Below are 14,537 nucleotides of genomic sequence, written 5' to 3'. Positions count from 1 at the left end.
AAAATCTCCGGTCTGCCGGACTCTGTGATTGAAGAAATAATGGAATTGAATATACCGGAAGTTTCGATCGTGAATTTTCACTCGTTTCATTTAGAAACAGGTTTGAAGATTACTTTTTCGTATGGAATTTTAGCTAAATATTCGAACGGAAAGATTCTGAAGTGGATTCGAAATGTTGCTCGTGATTTCCTACTTTATCGATCTTTGCTAGAAAATTGCGAGCCCTATTTTACCGACTATCGGCATCAAAAACGGTTTTGACTGTTCGTAGTTTTTGTGTTAGAAAGCATCATCATTGTGTTGGGAATGAAATAGAGAGCGTTTATTATCGACAATAGTGGATGATACAGCCAACTTGACGTTTATGTCAAATGCTTTTTAATAATTTGGTCGACGAACCAGTCGTCGGTAAACTGGAGATGGTTCGTATCGAGGGAGAGGAAGACGATTTTCCCAGCTTCGTTCATCTGCCGCAGGCCGAGGCGATCTTCCTTGTAGAGGGCAGATTCTTCGAGGCTTTCAAGCTCGACGGCTTGGCCGTTTTTATAAAATCCGAACCATTCGCTCTCTCGAGGTTGAACCATCGTGTCTCTGTCGAATTTCACCAGCACGAGACGATCCAGTTTCATCAAATTTTCTTTGTACGTTTCGTTGACCACAAGCTCGTTGTTTATATCGGCCAAAAAGACGGAATTCTTTTTGTAGAGATCCTCCTTCAACGGATCGTGCCAGTAACTAGCCTGAACCAATCTGTTTTGTACGAACCTTGAAAAAAGAAATCATTGCGTCGATCAGTGTTGTCAGTTTCGCCCCGACTCGATCTTTTCGTTTGAAACTTTTTTCTCTTGTCCACTCGGTCAAATATTTACTTGGTGTAGGCCGCGTGATTGAGGAGCCTCCTCATATAGTCGCACAGTTTGTGTTCCAAAACTGCGCAGTTGGGCAGCCCGTAAACGCCTTGATGTTGACCGCCCAAAGATATCAATTTTCTCATCGGTGGATTGGGACAACGTTGCGCCACTGCTCGCCTGACAATTTTAATTCGATTTTTCAACAAAACGTTCCCAATATTACGGCCAAATGGAAATGAACCGCGAACACTTTGAAATCGAGGTAAGTCTACATGCGAAACTGTCGGTCCAAAATGTCTTCGTTGAAACCGTGACAGTGAGGAAACTCAATCGAAGAACAGAGCCCATAACTTCGATTGGGTGCTTACTCGCATTAAATTTTACGGGACGAACGCACTGAACGAGTCCGCCATTGACGAGGAACCGTATTCCGAGGGCGCGCAAGCAGAGCACCCGTTCATCAAGTCGAATTGAGACTCGCTTTATGAAAATGCACGACTGGCTATTATATCGACCCTCGCATGAACCAGAAATACGAAATTTGGTCTCTTTAGGAAAATCTGGAATGGCGCATTTATAAAGAGAGTTTGACGTTTTTGCAGTTTCTATCGTTAACATTTCCTCCATGCACGGTTACCCCTTATTTTTTCTCTCTCGCATTCTCTATTAATTCTTGGTTAAAAATAAAAATGAGTGCTTTACGGATGTTTGTGTTAGTGCAAAGAATGCCTGAACTCGCTGACGCGAGGATGATAACCGGCAGAGCCAAAACAACGGATTTTTTAATCAGCAGTGTTCGCGATTCCGAGAATTATTTTCCAATCTCATGGAAAAAAAGAATAATTACAAGAATTGTCCTCCTTGGGAAAATCCAATTGCGTTGAAACCGTTGCTCAGTTTGGGGTCATTCGAAAGGTCGTTGCAAACTTGCTCGACTTGTTCGTTCACATTTTTCAAGTAGCTGTTCTCAACGTCCTGAGCAAATACATATACAAAGTGTTAGAAGATTCGAACTCAGTGGAGTGGAGCGTTTCGGAATAATTGTGCGGCTATAACGGTATTTACTTCCATCTCATTGTTCCCGATGCGTATCGACTTGACGTAAACATTGGGTATTTGTTCTTCGAGTATGATTTTTATCTGTCCAAGACTGAAGGAGAAACAGCAACTGTCGCCTGGAATAGTAAGAAGAAAACGTTGCGTTGTCAGAGGTCACGAAACGGTCGGACTTGTTATCCGAGTGAAAAAGAACGATCGATATTTTCAGGACGATCGAAGCTGCTCGCGGCCTCGTAACAAAGAGGAAAGAAACAATGAAAGCTGCGCTGCTTTGATTATTGCGAATTTTCGTCCGAGCTGCTTGATTGCAGCGAGTAATTGGCGAGCGGCGGCCGAGAGTGATTCTCCCTCGTTAGCGTATCACGAAGAGAAGAGGTTCGATAACAACGAGACAAATGAAAACAAATAGAAAATGTTTACGCAATGTGATTTCTCCGGCTGGAGCGATAAACTTTCGCCGACACTCGTTTACATGTACACACACAAATACGAGCCGTATTCGTACGAAATAATGGCCAGCAAGCACTCGTTGCACACCGACGTTTTTTCCCTTCCGTTTTAATATGCAGGAAAATCGATGATTACTCACCCATTCCGTGCCACAGGACGACCGGTGTTGGGGAATCAGTTGAGTTCGTCGCAGAATTAACGCCAATGGCGTAATTCATTAGGAAAATCAATAGCAACATTGTCTTTTGACGAATATACATTTTATTGTTAATGTTATTGTTGAAAATAAGTTTTATAAATGTTTATCTCCTTCAGGATCGTACGTAGGTGGAAAATAACGTTCTGCCTTTCTCCGCAACAACAACAAAAATTCGTACGAATTCCGATGCTGCACTGAGCTGCAGCGGTCTCTTCTGTTTGCTTTTGTCGCTGCGTTCTCTCGTGCTGCCACTCTCAGGCGACGCTAGCGCCACGGACGGACATGATCGGAAAGAAAATCCTCGGATTCTCCTCCTTACCAACCTTAGGCACAACACACTTTCATTCCCTCGCATAAGGAGCGAACGAGTCAGTTTTTTTCTTTACACTTATAACCTACTAATGGCACTTTTTCATGACGTGTCAACATTTTGTTAATTCGGTATTTGACCATGGAAGAAACAGAATTAAATCGTTCGTACTATTTAAATAATACACATTATCATATATCACAAAATGAAGAATATTAAATAACACGCTGGATTGTCCTCGAATTATCAAAATACACGAGTTTCAATGCGATGACAACAGTGATACAGTCAACTTCAAATTTTTCGATAAAAATTCATGTTCGAATTAAGCGAGGTTCGTCTCGAATAAATGAAGCTTCTTAAAAACATATATGAATCGACGTAAAAATACGATGTCAGTCTTGAAATTTCTGTTTCGTTTTCGTCATTGTTTTTCTTTGTCACTTTTTTTCTAGTTTTTTGTCTCATCAACATCGCGATTCACAAAAAAAATTGGTGTATGAAAAAATATACGATATTTGGTTGTTGGTTTTTTTTTTCTACAAAACGACGCTTCGTTATTTGTTGGATCGGAAAATGGGGGGGGGGGGGGGGGGGGCTCGCTTAAACTATTCTACGCAAATCTCCGGAATGACGTCTTCGGAGAGATCGCGTGTGCGCGCGACAAGCCAATTCGAAAAATTCTTTGTTAAGTCCATTAAGCCGTTTCTCCAACCGCAGATTATTCAGGAATCTGTCCTTTTTAGAACGAGAAAAATGGCCGCGACCGATGGTCATTCGGAAAGCTGCTTCCTCGGCGGCGGTCAGCACGAACTCCCGCAGCGGATTTCCCTCCGGATCGACGCATTCCGTGTCCGTGGAATTTTTCGATTTTTCATTATTCACGGACGCGTCGCGACTCACGTTTGTTGATTTTTCTTCGGCTCGCTCGTTGCTCGGACCAACCGCCGTCGTCGTTGCCGCCGCAGTTCGCGAAGCGTACATGAATTCTGGAAAGAATGAGGCCGATCGAATTGTTCATTATTCATTGTTCAATCCCGTTTACGATCACTCGACGACGCTAAATTATCCATGAATTACTCAAAGCTCCGTCTCACGCATGCCGCGTTTTTTCCGATCTTTTTCAACTTTTTATTCGTTCTGAAAAACCACTATCGATGTCACTAATTATTCCTTTTTGAAAACAGCCCAATGCGAGCTTCGTTTTTCTTCATCGAGATAAATAACACTGAAAATCAATTTGCTAGTCATTAGAAATTCTAATAAAAGCAAATGTTTGCAGACATTTTTGTAGTCCAATTCATCAATTTCTCTGTCTCGTATTTACGGGACTGAAGCAACGTGAGCAATGAGTCATAAAATGTAGAAAAGCCTATAAAACCGTTTTCTCGTATTTTCGAATGAATTTTTTCCATTTTTTTTTTTTTTTTTTTTTTTTTTTTATTACTCTCGTTTTAAGTACGAAAGTACGAATGGGAAGTAAAATAATCAAATAAATTGTAAGAATTCATGAAAAACTGTCAAATTCTTTTTTCTTGTATTTTCAAAACGATAATTCAGCGGGTCAATTAAGGTAGATCATGCCCGTAGGATCGTATCTTATGGGTGTCCAAATTGGGTTAATTTGACTTCCTAATTAACGATATTATCACTCAAAATTAATGTCAGAGTTATTAATTCAAAATTGTGAATAAATTTGTTCACCTTATGTTGTGGAAAATGAAATTACATGCCATGCATCAAACGCGGGGATCCATCACTGACTGAACCCGAAATTTTATTCGTGCCTGACTAAAATACTAGTTTTTATGTGAAAAATCGCATTAGAGAGCGCGAAAGGAAAACACAAAGGGAAGTGGACGAAGAAAAAAGTGTTAATAAGAAGACAGAAGGCTATGAGAGGAATGGGCCAAGCCAAGAAGAAACAAAATGCCGAAATAAGCAAATGTGAGGTTACGAGTGCCAACCTTCATTGTATACTTCACTGTCATCGTGTACTTTTTCATAAACTTCGTAAGAAGCGTTCATTCGTTATTATATGGAAAGGTAAAGAATTTTTTACGCACAAGGCGCGTGTATCGGTGCCTGAAAATGCGCGACTTTGCAATTAAATTACAAAATAACTCGATGGTCAATCTAGTCGAAATTTTGCTAATCGTCGTCACGTAAAATATTAAAGGCTCGTGTGCAAGGTTATGGAAATAACTAGAGTTTGGATGAGGAGGAAATAATAGAAATGAAATAAACGAAGAGTGCGATTTACCGATTTCACTGTCGTCCGACGAATCGGCAGAGCTACCGGAAGTGGAAGTCGATTGCCAGGAGGGTGCGGGTTGTCTCATGAGAGTGCTCGGTGTCGAGGTCGTGACGAGGCCCGAGGTCGTCGTGTAGTACGGTTTATTTTTATTTCGTATGATTAACGATACGTCGAAGCTGGACGGTCGCTTCCTGTATCTGTGTTGGGTCGCCCGCCTGTGCCGATTCTCTTGATGGAGAGAATTGTTGTTCTCAGTCGGGAGGCAATTTGCCGAGGCCGTTTGATGGTGCTCGAGACTGGTTAGCCTCGTCGTCGAGGGTGTCGCTGCTGATGCGAACGCAGCGCCGCCACCTTTGTCGCTGCGGTCGCTGCCTTCGGCAGGCATTTTCGTGCGGCCGGCTACGGCGACCATTTTGCTTTCTGTTGTTTTCGTGTCGGTTGCTTCGATGTATCTGTGAAAACAATCCACAAAGTAAGTTTAGTGTGAATCGGCCTCGGCGATTCTCGGTTAAATATAAAAAATTGTGAGTGTTGCTCGAGCTGCGAATCGGCTTCGATGGATTTCGTGAAAAATGACAGTTTTCGCTCGACTCAAAATCAGTTTTTTCACCATTCGTCCTCTTATTGTCAATTCTCACTGCATTCAAATGTTCTCCGCGTAATGAAATGAGTCACTCTCGATGACGTAGCTTCAGATAGAGGCTCGTTCGTAAGGAATGCGTTTAATGGAATAATGCCCTCGCGTGACAGGATAAATGTTTTAATGGGGAGAAAGCACAAACGATTCTCTCTCGCGCGTCCCCTCTTTTCTCCCCTTTCATTCTGCACATCTTTACACGTATACAGACGATTAAAAGTGTACTCGAAAGCACCGATTCCATGTGGGCGAGCGAGCACCGAATCTACCAAACTGAACGACTGCTCGGCCATTGATAAGCCGCGCGTATCGTCTGGAAGTCAAGTGGTTAACTTTTCAGTGCCTTTAAGTGCTCGTGTTTTTTTCTTATCGCTCGTGACGCAGGCTCACTGAAAAAATCCTTCGGAGATGGACTATCGCGGGAAAGATTGAAGCATGTGTGAGGGAAGAAACGATCGATTTGATTTGACAAAAAAAGTTTCGTGGAGAATCGTCAGTTTCGAAACGTCATAGAAAAATGAACGTTAGCCGCTTTGATTGTTCGGAAATAAACAGTCTTTCGAATCGTTCCTTCACAATTTTATACCGTGCACATGGTCGGCTGAAAAAAATGAAAAAAAGGAGGAAAGTTTTTCCGTGGTCAGGCTGATTAAATTGCAGTCGATGGCCTTGCTCTCCCGGTACAAACACTCGTAACTCCGAGGAAGGTCCCCGAGCTCGTTTCAGGCGACCTTAACTCTTTCTCTCTCTCTCTCGAAAAAAAGCGTATGAATCTAGCCCGCACAATGTGCACATGTACACAGAACGTTTCGGGATTGAGCGAGGAAAGACCTTTAAATAGCCACGGCCAGGACAGAATTGACTCGAATCCGTGGGGTTTTCGTACCGTTTTAATTTTCGCGAGATTGTTCCAACGGTGTCTCGCTTTTTTATTCCGTTCGAATGTATTTTTGGATTCCCGATAGAATGAAAACGAATTTCATTACGAGTGCGAATTTAGCTTTTAAATAAATCATTCGAAATGTATTTTCGAGCGAGTTTTCCATCCGGTGTGTGAAATATTCGCTCGTTAAAAATCATCCGAAGCGTATTTTCGACCGAATGTTTTATCCGGTCGAAAATATCAACACTCTTGACATTTTCATGCGGAGACAGAGACGAATCGGACATTCACAAATACGTCGCTTCCCTCGAATTTAACTTCGCGACAAAATCGATTTCCAGGAGCCAAGTGGCACGTCAAATCGGACGTTTCTCATTATTCGTACCGATAAGAGTCTCATTATTAATTATGATGAAACCGCGCGCATGTGGCGCACGTTCTTATCGCGCCGGGTTCGATCCAGAATATTTTTGTGTAAGACGATAATTTCCTTATTGCAGCTCCGCCGCTGTTTCGTCGATCGCGGCTCTCTCCGCGGGCTCGCATAACATCCCCGCTTTTTATCTCCGCTATCGAGAAATTGTAAGAAGCGTTTCTCTCGTTTTATCATTTTTTTCAAGTAGAACAATACAAAACGTTTTATTGACTTTACGGCCTCGTAACACAAATTGTAAAGTTGAGCGCAAAAATTCTGAGCGAGAAAACGAGAACGTCGATGCGCCCATAAAATCGACGCTCGTTTGACTTCACTTTTTATCGACTAGGATGAGAATTGAGAAAAATTACTCGACCATCGAGTCGTGAGCAATCTCTTTATCGGCTCCTCGTTTCCCGTTGAATCTCAGCCCCCGAATCGATGACGTGCTTTTTCGAGGTTAGGTCACAAAAAATATACGATCAGGCCAGGAATCCTCGTGTACGAGAAAGCGTTGCTTTTTCCAGGGGCAGATTCCGCGGAAGAGGAAACGAAGCGAGAATTCAAATTCCGGGGCTAAATTTTCCTCTGTTAAAACAACAACGCAGTGGTGAAGGAAAACGAGATTTGTTCTCGTGTGCAAATTTTTCCTGATAGGCATCTCCGCTCGGCCGGAGGATCAAACGAGCAGGAATCGAGGCAGCAGCGGATTAAACGATTTTTCAATGCGTCGAGTACAAAGGGCGATTGATGAAAAATAAGTTGGGCGTGGCAATAATGGTTGGAGGCGTCCTTGCGAAATGGAGAGTTATTCTCGACGTAGAACGATTGTCATTAGAGTTCACGGTCAATGTCAGCGAGAGTGCAAGTGGCGACTATTATATTCACGCTCGAGCAAATTGCTGTTCCATCTCGTCGCGGTCGTCGTACACGGACGAGCGCGCCCTCGCGCGCCGACAGATATTCGTGTATTTATCCACCGAGCGGTGAAGATTAGAAAAAAAAGTCTTGCACAATAAATTCGTTTCGTAAATCGCGCTGGTGCCTCGTCGCACGCGTTTATCGGGGATACAAACCCTGCTTTTTATCGATCCTATTTTCAGCTCTCGAACAATCGGCCAACGCAATTGCCTGCGTTTCCGTTAATTCGATTCCGCTCGCAGAGATTCCCGATCGAGATCGCGCGCCGCCGCGCATCGGATAATGTTGAAACCACCGCACAAAGTCGAATTGATTTTACGATTGTTCGACACAAAGTAACTGCGCGATCCACTGATGCGATGCGAGCGCTCGATAAATTCGAGAAAAACGACGAAAAAGATCTTCTCACAACGGTCGTTCATCGCGAGTTTCATTATTCTTCGGTTTCCCAATTTTTCTGAGATTCGAGAGACTCTTTGCACAGACTTATTACAACGATCCTCAGTGTCGGAAGAATCGCCAAGTGGGGAAGCGCACCTCGAATATCTGACAAGCGAGCACTGCGCGGACCGCGATAACCTCAAAAGTTGGCGCGCGATTTCTCTGTTTTCGGACCGCATCAAAATGACCGGGGTTCCAATGAAAAAGTCGGTAAATCAGAGGGAATGGCGAAAGCGATACAAAATTCAGAGATAATTAAAAGAGAGCGAGAATCGCGGCTGGTCAGCGATGTCTTCCGTGCCTCCCGTGTCCCGCGTAACTCATGTTGTCTCTCTCCCGTGCCGTGGGTGCGTATGGGTACGCCATTCGTGTAGGAAGAACGCCGAGAGAGGCAGCACCAGCGAGCGAGCGAGAGAAAAAAAAGCAAGCACGGCGCTCTCCGAGGTTTACGTTCACGAACGGCGCGCATTTTGGGTACACGTGCCCTGACGACTTGCGGAATACGCACTAGCGCGAGAGCCAGTTGTATATATAGATTCGAGGCTATGTATTATACACTGACTAGAAGGAGGTGAGAAAGAAAGAGAAAGATGGGAAAAAAGGCCTATTGGTACGGTGCAAGTGGACTCAACGTGCTATGAATAATGGAGTCGCTTAATTACGATAACTGCGTAACAATTACGTTACATTTATTCGTATTATTTTCACGATTATCTCACAATCGCATCTCATTTATTGTTAGCGACTACAATAGTTTATTGTTAAAATCGCGAGTGTCATCCATTCGAGAAAACTTGTTTTTCAACGACGTTTTCTGCGTTTGACAGTTTTTCTAACCTCACTAACGCAACAGAGGAACCGCGTGTTTTTTTTCTCCGCGAACTTCTCGTCTGGGATAATTCATGAAAAATCTTCTTAATAAAAGTGCATGCGAATAGATTCGCGAAATTTCAGATCAGGTTATCGAACATTTAATAGAGAATAAAAACTTGAAAAATCTTCAAATTTATACGGGAGCTTGCGGAGATTTCGTCACCACCCCATTGCTATTCAATAATTAATAAACTAAATAATTTTAAACGATAAAAATATCGTTTAAAATTATTTAAAAAACTAGAGACGATAAAAACAAAAGGTTACCAAATGAGAGATATTGTCGATAGATTGGAAAAATGGCAGAAGCACAAACTTTTTCGTGACGAAAACAAACATCCCCCCCTGCCTCAGCTCTTTCCCCGTATCTTTTTCTCCTCCAAAGATAATCCGAGACTGCAGAAGCGACGAGGATATTATCGCGAAAAGTATGCCGAGGCTCGGATCCTCTCTCGAGAGCTAAGAATAAAATACTTGGGTTATACAATAAAGAAATGAGGGAAGAACCCGCAGCTAAACGACCTAAACCAATACGAGCGGCTCGCCGTCCTGGGGGTTGACCCCGTCGGTGATTTTGCCTCCTTCTCCCTTTCCCTTTTATCTCGGCTCGCTTCTTTCTTCTTCCACGCGCTATCCCACCGGTGCGGTAAACTCGGCGCAAATTCTCGCGTGACACGAGTGTCTGCGTCCCCGCAAAGTCTACACGAACGTAAAACTATGGATAGAAAGAAAAAGGGAATTTGTGGGAGAAGAAACACGCGGAGGGACACTCGGTGAGTCACGGGACACGTGGAGACATTTGGGACTCGTCGGATAAACTATTTTTCGTTGTAGTCGATGTTTGCAAGGAATTATTTCGTGCGAGATCCGTCTCGGTTCCCGTTTTTTCGTGACGGTCACGCACGACCCGTTTTCATTTTCTTCCTTCGTTCAGTAATGACAGCGCTTAATTACAATGCTCAACGAATATGCTGCGACAATTATTTTTCTCCCGCCATGCGTTTTTTTCGCAATTGGGAAACGTGCGCGTACCGCCCGTTTTTTATTCGCCTCAGTATCACCGGATTGGCAGCCATAGAAAAAACTTTGAGGCTCTTCACCTTCTCTTCAATTATTTTCCAACGTTTATGGACGAGACGGAAAGGTAAGATCGATCAATCTCAACGTAAACGTCGGCGTATGCACGCGGCCGTATACAGTTGCATATTATTCTTGGTTAAATCAGTACCCGGAATGATTACACGAGTCTGCGTTTCGCCAAAGGAAAGGATGACGATAATGCCTGATATACACTCTGACTCATTCAGCGCACCGAAGAGACAAGACGCCGTAAATAATTAACATAAAATTAATCTACGTCTCGCGGATTGTAGTAATAAATAAAAGGGAGATACATTATCGCATGAATCACCCGGATTTGCACTGCTCGTAGTTTTTTATTCTTCCAAATTCCACAGAATATATAAAATCATAATAAAATTGGATCGGCGATATGAAGAAATGCATTAGCTGAGTGAGGCGCTGTCATTTTTTAATGCCGCGGAGAGCGATTTCGTTGAAAACACGGAAAAGAAAAATGACGATAAAATATTCTTGAAAGGAGGCGGTTCGAGGTGCGAGAGCATTGGAAATTGATGCCACTGTGGATTTTTACGGTCTCGAGAAGTCACACGAGGCTCGTTTGTCCGTGACATAACCCGGAATACCAAACAAAGCTTCCTCACAAGTCAACAGGTTTATCCGATGTTTTCACCTTTCATTTTTCGCGTCGAACGAGCGAATGCGAAATTTCGCTGCGTTTATCTTTCTTGTACTTACCGGTGTACAGCCATAAATATTTTGAATATTCTGCTTAAAAATCACTGACTGCCCTCATTACACGGAATCGAATTGAAATGAAACCGAATCTACATAAATTCGGAGAATATTGGAAAATATAAAATGTCAAACTAACCTGTACTGCGGGTCGAGGAACCTCTGACAATTCCAGGCAAATCGTATCGCCAGTGAGGCGAAAGTCGACGAAACTATACCCATTTTTCACCGGAACGCTTGTGTCCTCGTTCAACACGAAATTTCGTATTTTTCTTTTTATTTCATCGAAAACAGAGCGAGAATGATTAAATAAATGTTTTAAAATTCACGCAACACTTATTTCTGCTTTTAGCGCTCGATTTTGTTTCGTAAACACACCGGTATATTTGTTCATACTTTGTATGGCTCAGAGTCGCTGGAGATTCTCTCGAGGCAGCGCCGCAACAACACAACGGTCAGCCAGAAAACTTTCAAACTTTCTCCCCGTCCGAACGTTATAAACACCACTTTTGTTTTGGTTTTCACTGTTAATTTTTTTGTCGATTATTCTCTGGCTACTGTCAAGGCTATCGTTGCGGTACAACATTCACGAATAATCGTAAAAATCATCGAAAAATGTCTGTCATCAAAGGTATGAACGAACACATCGACTCGACGTTTCCAAAGTCACGTTCGTCTCGTTATTTTCACTGTTTATTATCGAAATGAAGGTTTTCACTATCGACGAAACAATTTCGAGAAACTTTTGCCTATTTTTTCATTTCGGTTTATCACACTTCAAGCGATTTTTGGAGGCCAAATCTTTGCACAAATCTCGGCGGTTCACTTTATTCGATGAAGTTCTAAAGAGTCGCGACGATCGTTTGACAGTTTGAAGGTTTTTTCAAGTTCCGAAATTCACACAATCGTTGTAAAACAAATTGCGAGAATCATCGTCGTTATTTATTCAGTCATTCGCACTCAACTTTTTCACTTCGTTATTCTTTCGTTGTTTTTGCGCGATCAATTGCCGTTGAGTGAGTTTTGTTCTTTTTTATCGTCGGCTCGTCTTCGTCCGCGTAATTCTTAATTTCTCGTACTTTTGTGCCTCCAGAGTGTGCAAGCGCGAAGGGGAGGGGGCGCGCGTGTGTGTACTCGACGCTCGCGTTACAGGGAGTGGCTTTTTCGATTGACGCTCACTCGCATTTATACGCGAACGAAAAACGTGTATGACGACGACGGCAACGACGAAGGAACTATACGTGAACGAGCTCGAGCCTTCTCGCCAACCGATCGCCCCCCACTTTTTACTCTCGCGAGCTCATACCGCCGCGACCACGTGGCTCCAAAAGCATGGCACTTACAGGTTTATGCAAAATCGATAGCACACACGCTTTTCCTCTGAAAACGTCTCGAACGCCTGTCACTCATCGCGAGTTACAATTTGGTGGGTATTTGAGACAAACCGGAGCTCGTTTTCACACTTTTAATGTCCAAAAGATCGATAAAAATTCAAAATTTTCGATATTTTCACTTTTTCCAAAAAAATCCATTTTTTTCAACATTTTTTCATTCGCATCTGATGAAATTTGATCCGATGGAATTGCTGATTTTTGTAACATTGAGTCACAAATCGAGCGAATCAGCTTTCAGAGGTCGTTGACATTTTGAAAAATCGTCATTTCCAACTAAAACTATCGTCGACGCCCGACATATTTTGAAATATTGCAAACTTATTTTGTTTATCGAAATATTCAGTTTATTTTGTACGAGCCGATCGTTGCAACGCAACTTCCATACATCAGCGAAACAGTAAAGATATTCATAGTGCGAATGGTAAATCTATGCACGTATCCCATTCTGTGGATACGGCTATTTATATTCACGGTATAAAATTACCCGTATATGAAGTATTTTATATCTGGTATCGAACTAATTAAAAGATAAAAAAGGCTCGTCAATCGCTCGGTGAAAGGGAAAACCAGAAAAGCAAGTTCAGCTGCATTCGAATTATTCTCACAGACTGACAATATCTTTGAATTTCATTTCGGAATATCAGAAGACCGAGGAAATGTTTGAATTCGAAAAAGGAGAGAAAAATGGTTAAAAAAATCTTAAGATTCTTGGAGTCAATAAAAAAGTTGGATAATTCAGGAGTTCCGTCGAGTCGAATTCCGTCGTATAACCGTAATGCCCCAATTCGATCATTCAACCTGTTGATCACACTCGCTATTGAAAATATTATCGGATTAGATACTGGTCGACGACTGATTGACGTCGAAATAAAATTGAGAATTGTTTGGATAGAGGTTAGGTTGCCTGTCATTTTTATCCTCGTGACGTAACCTCACAACCGTATTTGCATGCATGACTCAAATATTTTGATAGATAAAAGGGTCGTTGGAAAATTGAGACACGATCGCGAGTCTCGATTCGCAACACTTTATCGAATATCGTTCTACATTTCTGAGAGAACGTTGACGACAATATATTTTTGATAACACGTCGCAAGTCACGAGTGTCTACAATTATGATGAATTCATAACTCGAATCGTTGTAAAGAAAGATCGTTATAAAAACTCCCGGTAATGATTTATTTATCAAATTCCTCCGAAGAAAAAGCACACTCTCATCCAGTTTTATCGGAAGGCTTAAGCCGTCAATTAATTCAGTACTTAACGTAGATAAAGAATCGTTTCCTTTCACTCTCTTCGCAGTGTAGAAATTTCCTCGCCACTCCCACACGTTCGGAGATTTAAAAAATCCGTTTCTCTAACGCTGATCGAGTTAGGGAAAAGCGCATAAAAAATAAGCAGGAATTTATGCTATCCGGCGCCCCGAATGCGAACGGTGCGCTACGACGAGCTGTGTTAGCTTTGAGAAGCTCCGAGTACACGTGCACTCGCGACGATCGCGTCCCTGGCCTTCGATGAGACCGCAGCGGCTTGTGAGAAACGAGACGATGCGAGCGTGGCTAAGATTTTTCCGTCTTGCGTTTTGTTTCCTTCCACCAGCCTCACTCTGCACAATCTTCGCACATGAATCATTTTTGACGTACAATTACAATCTCATTATCATTCCGATTTCCGCTTCGAAAACAGATGCGAATTGATGCAGTCACGTACGTATGCACCGAGCGATCTAGTGTCGCTAATTTCATTGATTCGCTACCCGAGACTCTCGCGATCTCGATACTTTGTCCTTTCGAGTCTATTTCAAGAGTAAATTTCTTATTCGCCTTAAGACCGAGGCTAAATATACGACGCCATTACCGCTTCGAAGCACTCGTCATACGAATTTTAATTATCACAAACGTTCACGTTTCTTGGAAAAAATTTACGAGCCAATGAATACAGACTTTACGTTCCACAGGTATAGAATCGTGGTCAAAAAACAACGCTCAAAAGTTCCAAGTCATTACCAGTTCAGTAATTGCTGGTCATTGTG

At 42.5% G+C, this 14,537-nt stretch overlaps 3 protein-coding genes across 3 annotated transcripts in view; 1 reads left to right on the top strand and 2 right to left on the bottom strand.

Annotated features, from left to right (window-relative positions):
- Positions 1 to 300: 300 nt before the first annotated feature.
- Ppt1 (Palmitoyl-protein thioesterase 1) lies at positions 301 to 2,632 on the bottom strand. The gene is made up of 5 exons (XM_043424998.1): positions 2,500 to 2,632; positions 1,917 to 2,026; positions 1,699 to 1,826; positions 870 to 1,028; positions 301 to 765 (listed from the first exon to the last, which is right to left on the bottom strand). Exons 1-5 carry the CDS (start codon positions 2,618 to 2,620, stop codon positions 363 to 365), a joined length of 921 nt encoding a protein of 306 aa, XP_043280933.1. The 5' UTR covers positions 2,621 to 2,632; the 3' UTR covers positions 301 to 362.
- Positions 983 to 14,537, top strand: part of LOC122414124 (transmembrane protein 42) — a 37,830-nt gene continuing 24,275 nt past the window's right edge. The window contains exon 1 of the mRNA XM_043425008.1: positions 983 to 1,113. The gene's annotated coding sequence lies outside the window, so the exon portion shown is untranslated. The remainder of the gene's footprint in view (positions 1,114 to 14,537) is intronic.
- LOC122414118 (uncharacterized) lies at positions 2,604 to 14,307 on the bottom strand. The gene is made up of 3 exons (XM_043424999.1): positions 11,251 to 14,307; positions 5,133 to 5,578; positions 2,604 to 3,858 (listed from the first exon to the last, which is right to left on the bottom strand). The coding sequence occupies exons 1-3, from the start codon at positions 11,331 to 11,333 to the stop codon at positions 3,473 to 3,475; spliced, it is 915 nt and encodes a 304-aa protein (XP_043280934.1). The 5' UTR covers positions 11,334 to 14,307; the 3' UTR covers positions 2,604 to 3,472.

This window comes from Venturia canescens, chromosome 7, assembly GCF_019457755.1.
Source record: "Venturia canescens isolate UGA chromosome 7, ASM1945775v1, whole genome shotgun sequence".
NCBI classification, from domain to species: Eukaryota; Metazoa; Arthropoda; class Insecta; order Hymenoptera; family Ichneumonidae; genus Venturia; species Venturia canescens.
Note: the sequence above shows the minus strand (reverse complement) of the source record. Positions and strands in the feature narration are given on the sequence as shown.